The sequence below is a fragment of the Haemaphysalis longicornis genome, unplaced genomic scaffold (assembly GCF_048455015.1).
Source record: "Haemaphysalis longicornis isolate Haplotype H1 unplaced genomic scaffold, Haemaphysalis longicornis Haplotype H1 scaffold_9, whole genome shotgun sequence".
In the NCBI taxonomy this organism is placed as follows: domain Eukaryota; kingdom Metazoa; phylum Arthropoda; class Arachnida; order Ixodida; family Ixodidae; genus Haemaphysalis; species Haemaphysalis longicornis.
The window spans coordinates 172,934,392-172,954,096 of record NW_027526460.1 but is presented as its reverse complement, the minus strand read 5'-3'; the positions used below and the strand labels follow the sequence as shown (position 1 = coordinate 172,954,096).

Below are 19,705 nucleotides of genomic sequence, written 5' to 3'. Positions count from 1 at the left end.
AAGCACTGGTACAAGTGTTTGTATGGTTTTGGTGAAAAATAAGCAAACTGAATCAATATTCTAACATTTGGCTCGAGTTTTGTTACCGAAACGAAAAAAAATAAACGATGTCCAGATACCGACCACCGTTTTCCAAATGCAAAGCTGCTGTTTTGGAATTGCTGCTTGAAAAACTCGTGTAGCGAGTGTTGTAACGAATTAGGCAAGCTTCTCGCTTATCTGATGAGGTTCCCCACGAAAGGAAAGCATCGGAAAAATTACTGAGTGGTTCAGTTTAAAAGGAAGAAAAAAATAGACTGGTTGTTTGTTTTCTTTCATCGTCGCGCTCGCTACTACCGCACTCCTCATGTCTGGTCGCGGCAAAGGAGGCAAGGGACTCGGCATGTGAGCGGTGCTGTGAGCGTGTGTGTGTTGTGTTCCCAGTGCTTGTGTCAAGCCCTGTTTCTCTTGGTTGGATACGAAAGCCACAAGTCATCGAAAGGGTGAGTCGTTGGGGTTATTTGTTTGCCAGGCGCGAGTGTTTGGTAGGAGTGTATTCTCTTTGCCTTTCGCGTTCGCCATGGCGGCGCAGGACGCGCGGCTTAGGCCCTTCACGTTTTTCGCTCGTCTCCCGAAAGGGGTGACAAATGTCGAGCTCACGAAAATTCTCGTTCAGCAGTTTTCGAAGCAGGAATTGGGTGGAGTTCAGGATTTTGGCGCGGGTCGTTTTGAGATCTTTTTCAAGACCAAACCTGCAGTGGAGCGTTTTTTGGCTAGCCCTGTTGTCACGGTTCGCGAGCAGGAGATCCGCTTTGAATATCGAGGTTCACAGGCGAAGGTTCACACTAAGAAAAAAAGGAGTCCCTGTGACCCTCTTTGGGGGGTATTTACTTGCCACAGATTTGACTCTTCATCGACCCCTTTCGCAGAGTCACGCTACTCTTATTGAAAGGGGGCCACATGGACCCCGTCGCAGTAGTCACAGTAGAATATGGGTGACTACCTCCTTAGAGTCAGCACTGACTGCCACGAAAGAAAAAAGAGAGTCACGGGACCCCTGCCTGATGATCATCGCGACCCTGTAACAAGAGTTGTGAGGACGCCCCCTTTTAAAGAGTCCCGTGATGCTTATGGCGACAGAGTCGTGGAAGTGTATGGGTGACCTTCCCAGAGATGGTCAGTAATACTGCTGGTGGAATCATTGCAGTATACGTGCAAGTGCAATTTTAGCCCACATGCATGCAGCTTCATGAGCAGTTTCATACAAGTATAGCAAAGCAAACCAAAAGCATTTGAAAATTATTTTATTAAAGACGAAAGTGATACACATTTGAATGAAAAGCCAGCTTAGGGTATCACAGCTGTTTTAAACCACAAAATAACCAGCAAATAGCCTAAAAATACAGATACACTAAGCATGTTTTACTGCTTGCTATGGCTTGTCACAACGCAGGTTTGCTAGACTAACAGGCATGATATTAAATCACAAAAACAAGTTTTGTGTTAACCAGCTTTGCATACCTGCTGGTGCAAGGTTAAACTGGTGTGGAAATAAATTGCAATAATTTTTAAAGGCTGCTTTCCTTGTTGCTGTTTTTCTAAGGCAGACTTCTTACACAAGTCCATGAAGTCAATCCAGAAATCTTCACAAGCCGTGCACAAGCGTTGCAAGGTGTCCTCGGGTCCTGGCGTCTCGGACCAGGCCTTGTCTCGGACCTGCCAGAAATATCAATGAAAAGAAATTGAACGATAAGACAAAAGCAAAATGAAATTGTAGCCAGCACAGTAAAATCATCAACAACAGGCTAACTGCCCAGTGCCTGACAAAAGAGAGGGCGAGGAGCACACCTCTTGCCATTACATTTCCTTGCTTCACCATTTGGCTTTTGTTATGAAATGTTTTGTATGAGGGAACATATGTATAATGTATGAAGTCACATATGGACACCCCAGAAATGCAAAGGCTTCAAAAATTATTGCATCCATAAAGAGGATCTGAAAGCTCCAGGGAGGGAGACTAAGAATTTATGAGTGCAAAAGGCTGCTACTCCCCCCTTTTGATGGTATGAAAATATCTATGTAAAGCTTAAAGCAGTAAGTGAACTGAGTGAACAAAGCAGTACAAGTGAACAAAGCAGTAAGTGAACTGAGACACCTGCTGCACAAAGGGCATGCTCCACACTGCAAAACACTGGAGGGGTACAAAGTCTAACTCAAACTGTTCAGTAAAAAGCATGAGGCAAGTGGGTACATAGTTCTTAAAAAGTCGAGTCCATAGCACATGACAAAGAAGATGATAGGACAAGCACTTGCTTGCAACAAAGTTTATTGAGCGCATCGTCTAAAATGACACCCTTTAATAGTGGGCCGCACAATGGTAACAAAGGAATCATAGTGAAGTTTCTAAATATTCAAGCTCATTGCAATACAGGTTCACTGTGCTCCTGTTTTTTATGTAATAAACATCTAAAAGCTCCCAAATCAGTGCTTTAGCTTCTTTGCAGAAGTCAAACTTGGCCCAAGAAAGGCTTGTACGTACTTGCATGATTCGCAATGAGTGGGTACATGCAAAACGCCAAGGGACAAATTGGATACATCGACTTTCCAGATGGGAACGACACATCATAGATTCCCCCATTCCCTGGGCAAAAACCGCTGGGTGTGCTGCTTGTTGCGCTTTTCTTTTGCTTTTAGGCTTGATAGCAATTTGCCTGAACCTTCTATCTACGCTTCACTGATTAACTTTGACGCTTTTTTAAAGTTATTCAATACGCTGACTATATTTTCTACTCTGCATGCAATGTCTGCACCCCGTTTCGTTTTTTCCTTCAACAGTTTTTAGCTTAAGTGAAAGCATGAAGCACTAAATAATGCTTACAGTTGTAGTTATCTAGATCACACTTATTACTGATGTAAAAGAAACCTAAGTTGTCAGTACAAAGGGCACCACTGCCTTGTTACGTGCCTCGGTTTCTTCATGTTTTTAGTGGCCACAAGAAAAAATTTTAAACCACTTTGTCTATTTAGTCAACGCGTTTAGTTTCTGTACCCTGATTTTTTAACTTCTCATATAATTAAATTTGGCACAAAACTTGTTCCAAAGTTTCTAATTCCCTGGATGGGCTTTTCTGCACGAGTTGTGAGCGATGCAGTAAAGCTGACACTACAGCCTTGATGGGACATGCCACAATAATTAGTTTCCCTATCCCAATTTATTGACTTTGGATGTCCAATTTTTTGTTCTCGAACTTCTCATGCACTAGAGGGGCTTCTCTGCACAAATCCAGAGTCATGCAGTAAAGCTGACACCAGCGTTGATTTGAACTCTTTTGTTACCGCAGAAAATTGACCAGTTTTTGGGGCTCTAAGAAAACATTTCTTTTTGCTAAATGTGTTGGTTAGGCACATAGTGCAGTGGCAAAAATGCGGATGATTCAACGCCCTTGCTAGCACCAGTTGTGTAATGTTTGCATAAATAATGATCGCAAAAAAAAACCCATATCAAAATTTTGTCAACGTAAAGAAAAATGAAAAAAAAAGAAGTTGTGTATAACAAACCACCAATAGTGGAAAAAATTTAGAATACGCATTTTGAAGGTTTACATTAAAAAATTCTGTCCAAGAAAAAATTCACTAGTGAAAATTAATTTGTCCCCGTGGTGCCCACGTGGTGCTTGCACGCATGGTGCCCGCGTCTCGTGGTGAAGCCGAACATTCATTCCAAAATACACAATTTTGGATGAATCTCTGAAATGGTTTGATATTATTAGGGGCCCAACTTAGTCCCCACGTGATGTAAAAACATCTTATTAAGGACTACAGCAAGCACCAGATTCACGGCAAGCAAGAGATGCCAAAAAATCCACTTGGAATTTAAAACCAATCTCAGTGGTGCATTTTTGTTGACATTCTGATCATCACTTATCTACCAGAACTTCCACTTGTGGTTTATTGTCATCTTCTGACTCGCTATGGTAGCCCTGCTTGCAGGAATAACTTGCGATGCACTAGAATTGTGCCCAGCAAGCTTTCGCACGGCGAAAAGAGTGCTGCCTAACATTTTCAAAAAGGCACCATATCAAACCTTTTGGAGACTGCCAGAATAGACAGTCGCAGTAAGAAGCAACACTAGGCCTCCAAAAATAGCCTCGTACTAACAAAACTGGCCAGTGAACAGCTGGCAGTGTTCAAGGCTGATTGGAAATTTCTACTTGTCTGAGCTGATATCCGATGACTTGGTGTTATTTTTTGAGTTTCAGCTGGAGCTGTTATCGCAAAAGTAGGGCATGAGTCAAGCGATATCACAAAAGCGTTCTTTTTTCGAGGAATAGTAGAGGGCGACGGGGGTGCTATGGCAAATCGGCTTGAAGTTGGGTAACTGCGTAGTAGCACGAAATATTAGGTTTGCAACACACAAACAGAATGAAAACTGCTCGATTCGCGGCCGCGGCGGCCGCTTTTCTGATGGAGGCGAAAAGCAAAAACACCCGTGTGTACGAGATTTCGGCGCACGTTAAAGATCCCCAAGGTGGTCAAAATTAATCCGGAGCCCTCCACTACGGCGCGCCTCATCGCCTGCGTTGCGTCGGCGCGTTAAACCCTACAATCAATCAATCAGAATGAAAACTGCTGGAAAGTGGCTCAAAATGCCAGGTCTACTTGATACACATGCGGGGAACCTTCAGAAATAAGCTTTCACAAAATAAAACGACCCTTTCTTTGAACCAAAGCTCAGTAGTGGAAAGCTGGTGTCATTTCCAGGTAATTATCATCTGTCACTGCCATCGGATTGCAAAACTGGCAAAATGATTTGGTATTTGGCTTGCTGGAAGACTTTTGGTCAAGAAAATTCCATGGTAATGCAGCATGACCACGAGTCGCATGCTTTTTTATCAAGCGCAGCAGCAACGCTCCCTTCTGAGAAAACATACACACCTCACCTTGCAAAAAACTGCCGAAAATCTCAAGGTTGCCTAAACGTGTAGTGTCTAGACTAACCACCGTGGTACATGAGAAACAACTACAACATCACAAAATCGGCAATATAAAGCACCGATCACCGATCATCAATGCTGTATATTCCTGATATCCATGTTGTCATTTCTCTTGCAACTAACGCATCCCACTGGTTAGTCTAGACACTGCAGTTTTAGAATCAGTTCTAATTTTCCTGCTCTGGCTACACTGAAATTTCTGACGGTGTTTTTGAGGGTTGAGCAGCATGTGTTGTTTCGATAGGTGCCATGGCTGCTGCGCTATACAAAAAAGGATGTCACTTGTGGTTACGCTGCATTACCATTAGATTTTTTGATCAAATGGCTCACAGAAGTCAAGTATCAAATGATGTCGTCAGCTTTGCAATCCGACTGCGTTTAAAGGTGAGAACTACCAGAAAATGACACCAGGTATGCACTAGTGAGCTTTGGTTTAGAGGACCGGTAGCTTTTTTTCAGTCAAAGTATTCGTGGATGTCTCCGCATGTTTGACAAGTGCACTTAGCATTTTCAGCCCTTTTCCTGTCATTTGTTTCATTTTTGCATTGCGCAATTTATATTTGGCACTACTAGACAGAGAACTTCAACCCGATTTGCCTTAACGCCTTCGTTGCCCACTACTTTTCCTCAAAAAAAGCATGCCGTTTGTGATTGCACTTCACCCATGCTTTACTTGTGCAATAAGAGTTCCAGTTGAAAGTCAATTGATAACCTCAAGTCATCGGACATCAGTTAAGGCAAGGAGAGAGCTTAAAATTGGCTTCAGTTTTGATTCTGTACGAGGATATTTTCGGAGGTCTAGAGTTGCTCCTCAGTAGAACTACATATTCTGACAGTCTGCCACAAGTTTGGTATTGTTTGTTTTCTAAAATGTTAGGTGGAGGTGCAATGCAGGAGGCTCATAGAGCTGAACGCCTTTTTCATTTGTCACGCAACAGTTACTCGGGGATAGCTAGCTGGGCACTGCTCCAGTGCATCGCACCTCATTCCTGAAAGCAGGGTTAGAAAAGTGAGCCAGAAGATTATAACAACCAGCAAGTGAAAGCTTCAACAGGTGCATGATAGTAAACTGACAGTGAACGAGTTTTGTTTTCAGCCCCAAGCAGTTTTTGTCCTATCCCGAATTTTTACCTTACCATTAATGCGATGTCAACCATTGACAAGATGTTTCTACATCATGTTGGGACAAATAGTGCCTCTAATAATGCCAAACCACCCGATTTTTTTCAGTAAACTATCTGAAATAGCATATTCTGAAACAGAGGTAGGGCTTCACTGCAGAACGAGGGCACCACACATGGTAACATGTTTTTCATATCTGACAAATTGTACTGGCCAACTAAACTTTTTTCCAAGATGTGTTTTTTATGTTTGGCAAAAATTATACTCCAAACTTTTTAAACTATTTGCGAACTGATATACACAACTTATCCATATTTGCAAAGTTTGGCCAAAAACTGATTTTGTTAATTTGCGAATCTGCTCTTGTTGGAAAGGGCATCGAATAATCTGCATTTTGAGCTGATGCAGAATGTGCCTAATCAATATGTTTACACAAAAATGTTTTGTTAGACCCCAAAAATTGGTAGACTTTCTGCGATAAAAAGAAAGTTACCGCCCTGTCTGCGTGCCATATTCCGAAGTCTATTCTTAGCAGATATCAGCGTCAACGCCAGAAGTAGTGTACTTAGCGAGCATCGCAATGCATACGGCAGCTTCTGGATTTTCGGGCCGTCTCGAGCGTTTTGATGTTCGGGACAGGTTTTAGTAGTAGGAAGCATCGCTTCGTTCACAGAAAAAGAATTACCTTTAAACTCTAGCTTTAATCAGCTGTCATGAGACAAATTTAACCAAGCTATTTTTCTTAGAAAACTGTTACTAAAGACAACTGTTTTTCTAGTGGCTCATTTTATTCCTGAATACGTTGGCTGAAGTTGTTGAAATTGCAACTGTGTGAGAGCTTTTTATGAGTTGAATATGGGAGCTTTAACCTAATTGCTTGTAGTATTAGCATGACTAGGCCGATCTGGAAGACCATTTCGTGAGAAATGAGCGTTATCACTGCCAAAATAGCTTAAAAATACAAAACCCACCCACACATCAAGATATTCATTGATGCCAGGGTCCGTATGGGAAATTTAGGAGGTGTGTCACGGTGTCACAGTGGTGGCGTGGTTATCAGACCAGGTAGTTGTTTCGAAGGTTGGTAGCTAGTAGCTCACAATATGCCTTTTTTGTCTGCTTCTTCGGGTTTTTTTTTTGGAAGATTATTCGGAGCGAGATTATAGAGAAATCGATAGATGATTTTTGAAGACTGGGAACGATTCCAAGAAATTTAAGCAATTTCGCTGACACAACCGTTTTTCTAAAAATTCTAAAACCACACAAAGAAGCAACACTCAGTTTTTCCAAAGCTCCTGCGAAGTCATTTCATTAAAAGTAATTACTGCTGTACTTACCAGTGCTTCTCTGAAGGCTTCGACACCACTTTCATTCAGCAAAACAGGCCGCAGGACAGTGTATCCACCCCTCTTGCATCTAATGATAAAAAAAAATACATATCACTGACATGGAAATTAATAAGATGTGGGGGACCAACAAAAGAGTATAGAGGAGGCCATAAGGAAAAATATCCACAGGGCTCCAGCTTAACAAATGCAATGTGGTAATTGCTACGTTCCTCATATTTTCACGGTGTATTAACAATTGCTTTATTATCAGGGTCTCTACTTCCGCACTACTTTCATTTAGCAGTATTAGAAGTGGAACTGGATTACAAGTTTGTGAGAAACGCGGAATTGCTGTAAACACACAGATGACGTCAGCACTGTTTCTGCAGCAAGCAAGCAATAACACATGCAGTAAAGGGTCCATAAAGACTGAATACAGCTTTGTTTAGTTTGAAAGAACTAGCTTTTCAGTACTCACTCGGCTCCCTTCCAATCCGGAAATACATTAGTCAGAAATACGCAAGCAACACAGAGTATTTTCAAATTTCTCACTGAAGCTTTGGCATGAGAGACGCAATATGGGCTAGCACTAAAAAATGTCGACAGACAAGAGTCTTCTGCCGGCCCTGCTACATTAGAGTGGCGCTTCTCCACCACGTCCTCTTAGGTGTTTTCCTAGCATTTTCTGGGCATGTGTTCGCTTCTAAACTTCACTTCACATCAGACTACTGCCCTGGTCAATGAAGGGAGGAAAACTGCTTATTCCTGTGTTGTGGCCCACAAAAATGATTAAACATATCAGATGTGCAATATACATAGCAAAAGTTGCCGCAAGTGAAGAGAGAAGCCGCACCGCACATAGTGAACTCCGTCTGGAACAACTTCTATCTAGCCTGATAATTTTACTTAGATTTTGTTTCGACGGTAGGCCATATTTGGCCCCTCGCACCACTTTGAGCCCTCCGGGAAGGCGTTGTTGCACTGTTCCCTTCAAGTTTCCATTCTTCTATTGCTCCCTTTGTCAATTTCTGCTCTTAAGGCTGACCAGCCCTCCTTTTCTTCTGTCCTCTATTTTACCCTCTCCCAGTCTCCTTTGCCTTTGTGCTATCGAGAATAACTGGTTTGCATGTTTTCATTTATGTTGGTTACATTGCTCACAAAACCGGAGGGTGGAAAAAAAACTTTTCCGAACTAGTGTTTGCCGTGCTCGGCATTATTTTAGTGTAATATTGCCTTGAGGAAGCTTTGTCCACTGATCAAATCTGTCTGAATATTCAAATCCTGGTTAGGGTTTCTACAGCTGTTGTATGAAGGTTTCGACGTATTCATAGTATTTCAGGATTCCTTCACCTGCTTTTCTCAACGGAATTGGCGGTGGCCAATTTTTGGGCCAGAACGTTTCGCGTGGAATGACCCATTAGTATTATGAAGCTTTGGTTTTTTTATGTGAAGCCTTTGGTGCGTAAACAAAAAGCACAAAACTGACACAACCTCTCTGGGAATAAAAAAGAAGTGACACTAAGGTTCAATTTTTAACAATTTTCACAGCATTTTAACATCCAAAGATGCCTTCGTGCAATAACAGTAGCTAACCGTTATTTGGAATTAATTTGAAATCAACAATATTTATGCGATCTCTAGGAGAGCAAATGGTGGTTACGAGCTGAACTGAAAGAACTAAGATAGAGACAAGTGTAATACAAACCTCCAAAAAGGCAAAGTACCCCGTGAGCATGGACATCCACAGGACTTGAGGATTAAGAGCAGCCATACCTGATAGAGCCAAAGGTGAAGGCAAAAAGTAAGGGCAGGAGCAGTTGCAACAAATGACAATTTTACACAGACGTCAACCACACAAGCAATTCGAAGTCTCAAGGGCCAGTCCAAAGCAGGCACAAGCAAATTTTATATCCCCTGAAACCTACTACAAACCCGCATAACCTCACACAGCCATGTCGATGAAAATCTGCAGCCCTGCAAGATTTTACCTGCTGTTATGACATGTTTCAAATGCTGGGTCTTTCCATGCCAAACAGCCAAGTGTATGGTGCTTGACACTCTAACCTTTTGGGAAAAATTAATTGTTGATGCGAAGATTCTCTTGGCCTTGCAGGAGTGTGACACGTTCACACGGAACTCGGGAGAAAGGGAACAGAATGAGTTACAATGGCGAACGGTGAAAGGGAAACTTAGCACCAAACAAGGACACAAGGGTCAACGTGCAGCCCCCGAAATCCAGTTCAAGCGAAGAGAAAAACAGAAATGCTCTCACCAACACGAGAAGCCCCATTCAGCGATGTGTGCCGCGGGTCATCGTTGGTCCAGGTTGCAGCAGAGCATTGGCCCCCGAATGCATGTACTGCTCGGACAAAGCAGCACAGGCAGCACCACGCCCTGCGTGGCAGGTGTGGTGATCCATCCTGGGCCGTGGCCACCAACCGCAGCCAGGTGTAGAACCGAGCCCGGTTGTCTGCAAGCCAACTCGCTCGTCTGGAACCTCTGGTACACAGAATCCGCAGGCCCATCTCCAGTCCTGGTTAGCTCACCAGCTTCAGAGTCCTCTGGTTCCGCGATCGGCCTCCACCGGAACCTTGTTCCTTGCTTGAGCACCTCCTCCTTAATTAATGTAGACAAGCTGATGTGTTTATGGCTCTGAAATACAGTACATACAAAATATAACGAGAGGGAAGATGAAGACTTGGTTGCTGGCTAGTTGAAAGACTGCGCAAAAGATGAGGGTGACAGGAAGAGCGCTGAAGCATGTCTACTTGTGCAACACTGGTCTGCACGCTGGAGTAATGCCCAAGTGACAACATCTCTGGCAGACAATAATGATGCAAACAGGCGACTCACTAAATACAGAAAGTACACTCTGAGTGTGTGATCAGGACATGTAATATTTTGCACAGCTTTACGTCGGGCTAATTGGTGTAAGCTTTTGAAGGAAAATTGCTCTTGTTACGATCACAGAGACGGGCACAAGAAAAACGTCCGCTTTCACGAGAAGATGGCGCCGTCTACTCGTGAAATTGTACGTAGTTTTCTTGTGTCCGTCTATGTGATCATAAAAAGCACAACCTACCTTCAAAAGAATATTTAGCATGCTCCAGGCTTCTTTTGATGCCTATATTAAAGGATTCATTTTGCATTGGGGCCTATTTTCTTTACCTGCAAATATCGCGCGAACGTGACAATACATGCCAATATGCCATTCATAATGGCTTTTCCCCATAAAAAGGACACTAAACGGTCCCAACAAGTTTGCCTATACGGGCAGACCAGTGTTAAAAATGACGCTGCACCAAAGGGTTCAAAACGATTTACACCCCCCATGTACTGTTTTTTTTTGTAGTTCGGTTTGTTATTTCACGAAACGTCAAAGAAGAAAACTACACAATAAAAAGGGAACACTTGACACACTTTTGAATAGCCTGCCATTGCAAACTAGCGCCGTGTATTACAGAATTGTACCGCTCCGCCCAACAGTCAAATGGTTTTCTGCGACAGACGGTGCAAAAAGCAGCCGTTAGACAGCGAACACAACAGTAGAGCTAGAGACAAGCTTGACGTGGGCTAATGGACGAGGGCAAAAGGAGGGTGTGCTGAAGAATACGGACGGCATGAACAAGTTAGAACAGGCGCCTCGTAGGCGCTGTAAAATACCCCTCCTCCCCACACACACACCCCGAGACTTAATTCCCTGCGAGGCCACATGTCCGCCTTTCACCTCCAATTTCCACGTATATGAATTCTGTGCCCCTGTGAACTCTACGTGAACTCAAAGACGGGCTTCGTCATTAGCTCGTGAAGCTTGGCAACGTCAGGCGTTGTGGAACTGCCGTACTCGCTCGCTGGCGCGCGGCCCGAACTCTCTCTCCGTGTCCTGCATTTGCATATTATTTTCTCCCCCTTGCACATTGCAAATTCTCATCTGTTTAACTACATTTCCTGCGTCCTCACCTCTTGCCAACTTTTTTTTCCCGACAACGCCGCCAGCACACGGTCAACGCGTACGCTGTAGGGGCGCGTTGGCGAACGAGTACGGCCACAGAACAGGGAGTACGGCAGTTTCACGACGCATATCGCGGCCCGCAGACCGCGAGCAGCCGCGAGGAGGGGCGGTCGCGGCGGCGGCAGCCGGTCTCGCGAGCGCGATAGCTTAGAACAGTCTCAAATAGGGAGGAGGGGGCGAAGGAGAGATTTCACAATGCTTACGAGGCGCCAGGCAGCAAGCAAACAAGCACAGCATATGCAACTTTTTCGGCATGTGTCCAAAAAGCTAACCGATACAACTATTTCACTTGGTATTATTAGCAGGGACAGTACTCACGTGAAAAAACACGATGACACAGCCTTTGTTCCGGCTTCGCATTCAACCGTAGCACGCCGTCGACTTGCCGACTGAAGAACTCTAGTAGACGATTTCAGGCGGTGCGCAATGAATTCCGCACAGCAAATTTCATGCCGGTGTCACGCCATTTCCATCCCGCAGCGGTTTTGATACGCGAATTCGACAAAAATGCGTCAACTCGCCCCGCTGCCTTCGCGCCACTCACTGGCTTACTCTACTTGGCTCGCAGTGGATTCTATTGATTCGCGTTGTCTAAAATATTTGCATTTGTATTCTTGTTATTGAGTTTTAAAGCAAACGCTCGACAAAAGAAATCTGGTTCTGGCAGGAACTTTTTATATATGTACGTTTTACGTAATGTACAGAAGTTTTTATAAAACGAACGCAAATCAGTCACGTGACTACTTGGCGGCTTTTTTAAACGCACTAAAAGAGGCGACGCTCGCACACAGGTTCAAATATATAATAATTGTGAGCAACATGCATTAATCATTTAAATAGAAAGATTGTCGCAATATGAAGTAGTTTTTATTGAATAAAAGCAACTACAAGTAAGGATTTGAATGACTAACACTTGAATTCTGCTTTTTGGTCAGGCAGCTTGGTGTAAGTTTACACGACATCTGAACTCAGAGCTCTGTACGCGCGCAAGTGCGATGCCTTACATCGATATGTACTTAATGTACAAAATTACTAGTGGCACATGAAGCAGTGAACATACTGCTTAATTGGTAAAACGCGAATGAGAATAACATCTGCAGTAAAGTAGGCTTTGTTGCACGACAACGAAGCTTTGCAAGAAAGCAGGCACGCAACATCGTGCATAGAGAGGCTGAATTGTAGAGCGGCAGAATTGTGGCGCAAAAGCTAGTTACGTACACGCCACACGTCCTGATATTCTCCCGCCTATTTTGTAGGGTTCCTGAGAAGGCCATTTAGTTGCGGAGCAATATATATTACGAAGCATAGTTTTATTCGTGTTCTTATTCGCAGAGCGTTATCCGGTGCACAGTTGGCAATGTTTTTAACGTAAAAAATAGACAACCCATTTAAATCATATACAGAAGCAATGTCAATCATACTTTCTGCTTATTTCATCAACATTGAACAGCATTGCAGTAAAGACTTTAATTCGTATATATTAAGTATATTGTGTTATTGTTACATGTGGTTTCTATGCAATGTTAAAATATTTGCTAGTCTTTGCGCACTTTAGCATTTCCATTCGCCCATAGTTACCGACAATTGTAAGAACAAAATAATTTGGCTACCACAGGTATGGTATGTATTGTAGATGATTGCTTTCTGATACGACATATTCAAAAATATTGTTAAAGTGAACCTCTCTATGCCCACTCATGGCGCTTTTACGGCTGTACGCACTGCAGGAAAGCCAGCTTTATCAAATGGGAGGGCTTACGGTGGTGATGATGATGATAAACTCAGCGCAGGAAAGCCAACTTTAAACAATGGGAGGGCAAATTGTGGTGTCGTTGATAAAACGCGAAGTAGGAAAGCCAACTTTACAAATTTGGAGGGCACATATTGAAAAAGAATAATAAGAAGACGAAGAGGAGCAGGATGAAAAAGGCGAAGCTTTCTCCGATACAAATGAAAAGTCCACACTCCTATCCGCCAAAGTCCAAATCAATGACAACACTAAGCTAACCGAAGCAGCATATTCAGATGACCCAATTACACTCTAAAAATCATAATCACCCCATTAGCTTAGCTCAGCCATTTGCATTGTGGACTTTGCGTTTGTATCGTAGAAAGCTTGGCGTTTCAACCTTGTGTGTTCCATAAACAGCGTTAGATTTTTTATGCTTTACAGTCCTAGAAAATCAAATTTTGTACCGTTTGCGCAGAAGCGGACAAAGTCACGGGACATACACCTGTGTGCCCTTACTTGTCATGCTTTTGTATCTGCGCCACTAAATCTTGCAATACGGTAGCAACAAACCTAAGTATCACTGTGGAAATTCAATCAGTCCATAAATATATGCTAAAAATGCTGTTGACCCGTGACTCCCATTGCAAAGTGCAAGAGTCCCGTGACCCCTCCCTGTTTTAGAGAGGGTCGTGGAGCGTAAAAGAGAGTCTTAGTAGAGTCTAAGGGAGTCATTGCAGCGACGACTCCCTTTGGACTCTCTTTTTTTTTAGAGTGTGTGCAGTGCGAGTACGAGGGTGTCGTGCGTCTCTGCATCCGCTGTGGCTTTCCTGGCCACTATGCGGCTGCATGCACGACGCCCAAGTGCAAACGCTGCGAGCTGTTCGGCCACGAACAGTGTGAAAATCCCTGCACCAAGTGAGGTGGCGACCATGCCATCTCTGAGTGCACCTTCCGCTCGTTTGCGATGGTCACTCAGGGGCCGCCACGTCCCGCGGGACAGGCCGCTGGTCCAGTCCGGGACAGGGACAGGCCGCTGGTCCTGAGGTGGAAAACGGCTCGAACCCTAGCGGCAGCTCAGGCAAGAGTAGCCTAGACACTGCGGGTGATGGCGACAGCGCCGAACCCGCGAGAGAGGCACTCAAGGAGCCATTGGTAGCCCCTAACCCTGAGCAATCGGCCCGCGATGCCGCTGCGGCGTCAGTGGAGCCAGCGGAAAAGATAGAAGCTGTGTTTGAGGAGGCGGCCAAACCGGCCAGGAGAAGGAAGAGGCCACGCCAGAAGGGAAAGGTGCGTAACCGAACGTTGGAAACGAGTACAAATGGCATATCAGATGATGAGCTCTCCCGAGCCTCACAAGAGGCCCCTGGAGAAAAACGACCTTCTGTAGAGGAGCCTGAGGTTGCGGGAAGCGAGGACAACAGCAGCTCAGATAGTGAGATGACTACTGATGATTCTTCGTCTGCAGACAGCGAGTAATCTATGCAGGAACCCTTGGAGGACCCTGTGAGTCCTGATACAAGTATTCAGGATAGTGTAGAGATTTCTCTACCAAGAGTATAGACCGAGCCCCTCCAAACCAACATGGAATTTAAGCCCCCTTCGGTCTTCCTTCCACTAGTTGCCCTGTTGGCATTTCTGGTTCTCCGTCAGCTTCTTTTTCCACCTTTCATGGCCTTTTCCCTAACAATAGCTACCTTCAACTGCCGCGGCTTCACGAAACCTTCCAAGCAGGCAGAGGTGCTAGAACTAGCCAAATCAAAACATGTCGACATCGTCCCGTTACAGAAAACCTATATTCACTCGGTAGCACAAATTCGCAATTTTGACAGCGTTTTTAAAACGAGATCCTTGTGGAGTTTTGGCAGAACTGGCTCTTGTGGAGTGGCGATTGTGCTGATGCCGCATTTCGAGGGCAATGTTCTTCGGCACTCCCGAGACTCGGAAGGTCGCAAAATGTGGATCGATCTCGACTGTGGTATCCGTGTTGTAAACATATATGCCCCCAGCAAGCCCCGATCCAAACAGGCTGAATTCTTCCAGACTTTGGACGACATCATGTTAGGGCCTTCTCGCGTGGTCGTCGCAGGGGATTTCAATGTTGTTTTTATACAACTGATCGCTCCTCCAACCGCGGAAGACCAGCCCTTAAGGATTACAATGGTGTAAAGGCACTCCGAGCTCTAGTGGACGAACTAGACTTGGTCGACCCCTGGCGTGCGCTGCGGCCTGGTCAAGCAGGAATGACTTGGACTGGCCGGGGTTCGCAGAGCCGGCTAGACCGATTTTATGTATCTCCATCGTTGGCAGCCAGTATGCACTCCACTTGGATCACGCCGTCAGCGCTCAGCGACCACCACCTCGCTGTCCTGCGCTTTGCGGACCCCGATTGGACACCGCGCGAACGCGGGACTTGGCGCCTCAATGCGCGGCTCCTGCACGACCCAGAAATTGCCACTGATGTTGGCATGGTCATTGACAACTTCCTGAATACAGAGCTCGAGCCCACAGTTTGGAATGAGCTTAAAGACAGAGTAAGGGAGTGTCTTCAAACGTGGGGCAGAAAGCGAACTCGTGAAGAGCGAGCCCAAATAACCATTGTTTCCGATGCCATTCTACTACTGTCGTCACCCCTATCTCGCGGTTCTGGTGTCACAGCGGCCCTTGCAGAGCACCGCAAAGAATATCGGCGCCTGCTAAGGCACCGTTGGGATGCTATGAGGGCCTCGGCAAGAGCGGAGCGCTGGGAGTCGGAGGCATGGTGCGCACGTAACATACTTCGCCGCCGCCTCGCCCGTTGTGCCCCTGCTCTTTCGCTAGTCATCAACCCCCAAACTGGACAGGTAGCTAGCACTCCGGACGCAGTCCTAGATGCAGCTCGTCTCTTCTATAGGGAACTATATGAGCAACAAGCTACAACACCAGAGCTCTTCCCTCTAGTTGGGCCTCAGGAACCATTCGAGGTAACTGATTCACCCCTGACGGAGGGGGAGCTCTTCGAGGCATTGAAAAAATCCAAGCTGTCGAGAAGTCCAGGTTCAGATGGACTCACCCCAGAATTTTACCTCAAGTTCTGGGGGAGGCTGGGCAAGCCCTTCACCTCGCTGGCTAACAAGATGCTGAGCAGTGGTTGTCTTAGTGTTTCTGAAAGGGAGGGGCTCATCACCCTCCTTTGCAAGGACGAGGCGAGACGCTCCGACCTGTGAGCATGGCGACCAATTACATTGCTCAACAGCGATTACAAGATGATTGCAAAATGCATAGCCACGAGACTCACTGATGCCCTGGACACAATTCTTAGTCCATATCAGGCTTGTTGCGTGCCGGGCCGTTTAGCACAACTGCATGGCTTCGGCTTTCGAGATCTGCTGGAATGGGCCGAGTCGAGGAACCTACAGGGCCTACTTTGCTCATTCGACCAAGAAAAAGCATTTGACGTCATCAGTCATAGCTACATTTTCAACACCCTCCAGCAGGCTAGCATAGGGACGAACGTGCAAAAGATGGTGCGTGCACTATACAGTGGGCCCACTTCTGCCGTCACCATTCGGGGTCGCGTGTCCGAAAGTTTTTCTGTTGGGCGTGGAGTTCGACAGGGCTGTCCTCTGAGCCCTGTTCTCTACGTCCTAGCTATTGAACCTCTGTTGCAGCGGCTCGCGAGTGATCCCCAAGTAGGCAGATTCCCGCTCCCACCAGATGCTCCCCCGGCCGCCATTTTTGCCTATGCAGATGATCTGACTCTGGTATTGCCTGATGAGCGCTCGCTCATGAGGAAAATGACCATCATCCAGATGTATGGGCAGGCGAGCGGGGCTAAGCTGAATACTGCAAAGAGCTCAGTCATGTACTTGCGCAACCCTCCATCGTGTCCGCAACATTGCCTCCCCATAGCTTCTGACGTAAAAGTACTCGGTTATCGCTTTGGTCCCAACGGCCCCTCTCCCAGCAATTGGACCGCTGCACTGACAAAGCTCGAGTCGAGGGTGCGGGACTACCGGCAGCTCAATTGCCCTGTCACCGTCCGAGCCACAATTGCTCGGAATCTCTTACTATCAGTACTCAGCTACGTCACCAGCATTATGCCTATCCCAGCACCAACCAAGCAGGAGGTGGAACGCGTCGTGTTCCGATTTGTATGGGACGGTAAACCTGACAAAGTCAAAAGAGACATTGTGAAGCTCCCCAAGAAGAGAGGTGGCCTTGGCCTTACCGACCTGAGCATCCTAGCTACTGCCCTGCATGTCAAATGGACAAATACAGCCCTCAACACCGACATGTCTCTTACTCGATCTCTAGCTTCCTACCTCCTAAGCACCCGTCTACGTTTGTTCTCCCAGAGCCGCTTACGCAACAACGTTCCACGAGCAGACGAGCCATCCCCATTCTACCGCGGAGCAGCTAAGGCCCTGGCAGACATCCAAGAAGTACTCCCAAAGTTTGACATACTCGGTACTCCACTGAAGGATTTGGTCGCCACAATCACGCCAGCTTTGCCTCCGCATTTGGCCTGCTACTCCCTCAAACGTCAACGTCCGAACTGGAGTCTCATCCATGCAGAGTACCTGGATGCCAGCAGAGCCACATTCCAATGGCTTTTTGCTCGTGGCAATCGTCCACTCCGTCAAAAACAATTCACTCGGGCATGCCTAACAGCACGTTGTCTTTTCTGTGGTGAGTCTGAGACAGCAGAGCACGTCTTCCATAACTGCCTGCTTCCCAGCGCTCTCCTGAAAAGGGTCGCAGATTTGTTTGATGTGCCTGGTATCCCATATCCCACAGTGAGATACCTTCGCTACTTCCCACGTCATGCTGTCAACCAGTTTGTTCTGGCAGTAGTTGAATGCTCCTACCAAGTTTGGGTAGCCCGCTGCATTGCTACTTACTCTGACAGGCGGCCAGGGCTTCATGAAGTACTCGCCAGAGTACGGAAGGAGCTCTGGCTCCACCTACGAAGAGAGCAACGCAGGCTAGGGAATCAGCAGTTTACAGATCAATGGTGTCGGCCACCGATAATTGTCAATGAAGACAGAGGCCAAATGAAGGTGACCTTTTAAAGCACCTTCCCCCGACAATGACCCCAAGCCCCCCACCCCCCCCCCCCAAGCCTTTTCGGGTCGCCAGATGGCTCTCGAAGTTGTGCTACCCACCTCGGATCGAGGCTACGGATTGCTGGAGTCAAAGCAGATCCAAGCGAATGATGCTCGCCCACCTATGCCCAGGTAAAAGAAAGGACCGCTGCTCTAAACAAAAAACCCCCACACCACCAGGATGTCCTTACCTGAGCAGTGTAGTTGGATGATGACGAATGAATGAGTTTGTAAGCTCTGGGGCAAGCACTTATGTGCAACCCCCCACTCCATCTGACAACGGTAAGGAGGCAAGGGACTCGGAAAAGGTGGAGCGAAGCGTCACCGCAAGGTTCTGCGAGACAACATCCAGGGCATCACCAAGCCAGCGATCCGTCGTCTTGCGCGCCGAGGCGGCGTCAAGCGCATCTCGGGACTCAACTACGAAGAGACCCGCGGCGTCCTCAAGGTGTTCCTCGAGAATGTCATCCGCGATGCTGTGACGTACACGGAGCCCGCCAAGCGCAAGACCGTCACCGCCATGGACGTCGTGTACGCGCTCAAGAGGCAAGGCCGCACCCTGTACGGGTTCGGCGGCTGATTCTCTTCTGCTCCCTTCGTCTTGCCACCGCGAGGAAAGAAAGAGATCCCAAAACGGCTCTTCTAAGAGCCACATCTCACCCTACAGTGGGTGCAGCTTGAATGCTGCGCCGCGTGCTCAATCTTGTTCTCTTTGGTGTATGTGGGTGCCATCTGTGCTGTGTTTACGTGTCTGGTGCGAGCCGTTTCCTTCTCAACGTGGTCTGCAATGGCGTCAGTTGGGTGAGTGTTTACACCAGCGCTTTCTGCATCTGCAGCTGCTGTTTTTTGTCCCACCAGTGTGCAGTGGCAGATTCGCTTTCTTGTCGCAGTGTACGCCACTGCCGTCGTTGTTCAAAGCGCGCGCCAGGGAAGTGCATTGTGGGGGATCGAAAAAGGGCAAGGGCGAGCGCACCTCTCTCGCTATGTTTACCTAATGTCCACTCTGGGATGCGGAGCAAGCTTTGGCTTGTTCTCGCGTGCTGCTGAAACCGAAACCGCGTTTCTCTCCTGCTTGTTGTTTCTTTCGCCATTCTCTGCTGCCAAGAGTAGTGTTGGGAGCTTTCCGATGTCGCGTGTTACAAGGTGTAGGCATAATTCGTTTCTCCTTTTTCGTGAGATGGCTTGGCATTTCTGTAGGCACATTTTTTTTAACCTTGACACGGCAGCAGCCCATGATGTCTACGGTGTGAGGAGCACATTTGCCATTTTAGCTTTAGGTTATGGCTAATCACTTTTATTTGAACAGGAGCTCGGATTACTGCTGTGTGGGTTCAAATAACATTGAACAAAAGATAGCTGTTGGTCGCCCTCTTCAATTTTCTTGAACTTCTATTTATATTGTAAGGAAACAGGACGCTTCTCTCAGGGAGGCAGCAGAGCGAACGGTTCCGTCC

The 19,705-nt window shown here is 46.4% G+C and overlaps 2 protein-coding genes across 2 annotated transcripts in view; one reads left to right on the top strand and one right to left on the bottom strand.

Moving 5' to 3' along the window:
- LOC144151944 (histone H4-like) overlaps positions 1-18,910 on the top strand; it is a 127,669-nt gene extending 108,759 nt beyond the window's left edge. The window contains exon 2 of the mRNA XM_077683127.1: positions 18,539-18,910. Within this exon, the coding sequence (XP_077539253.1) occupies positions 18,539-18,831 (293 nt within the window). The 3' untranslated portion in view covers positions 18,832-18,910. The remainder of the gene's footprint in view (positions 1-18,538) is intronic.
- LOC144151641 (uncharacterized) lies at positions 998-12,235 on the bottom strand. Its single transcript, XM_077682753.1, has 6 exons — positions 11,754-12,235; positions 9,970-10,075; positions 9,696-9,893; positions 9,129-9,196; positions 7,433-7,511; positions 998-1,695 (listed from the first exon to the last, which is right to left on the bottom strand). The coding sequence occupies exons 1-5, from the start codon at positions 11,793-11,795 to the stop codon at positions 7,464-7,466; spliced, it is 462 nt and encodes a 153-aa protein (XP_077538879.1). The 5' UTR covers positions 11,796-12,235; the 3' UTR covers positions 998-1,695; positions 7,433-7,463.
- Positions 18,911-19,705: the final 795 nt, after the last annotated feature.

Coding starts and splice junctions, on each gene's coding strand:
- LOC144151641 (XM_077682753.1), bottom strand. CDS start 11,795: ATGCGAAGCCGGAACAAAGGCTGTGTCATCGTGTTTTTTCAC. Junction 10,076..11,753: donor GTGTCATCGTGTTTTTTCAC/GTGAGTACTGTC, acceptor ACTGTATTTCAG/AGCCATAAACACATCAGCTT. Junction 9,197..9,695: donor GAATGGGGCTTCTCGTGTTG/GTGAGAGCATTT, acceptor TGGCTCTATCAG/GTATGGCTGCTCTTAATCCT.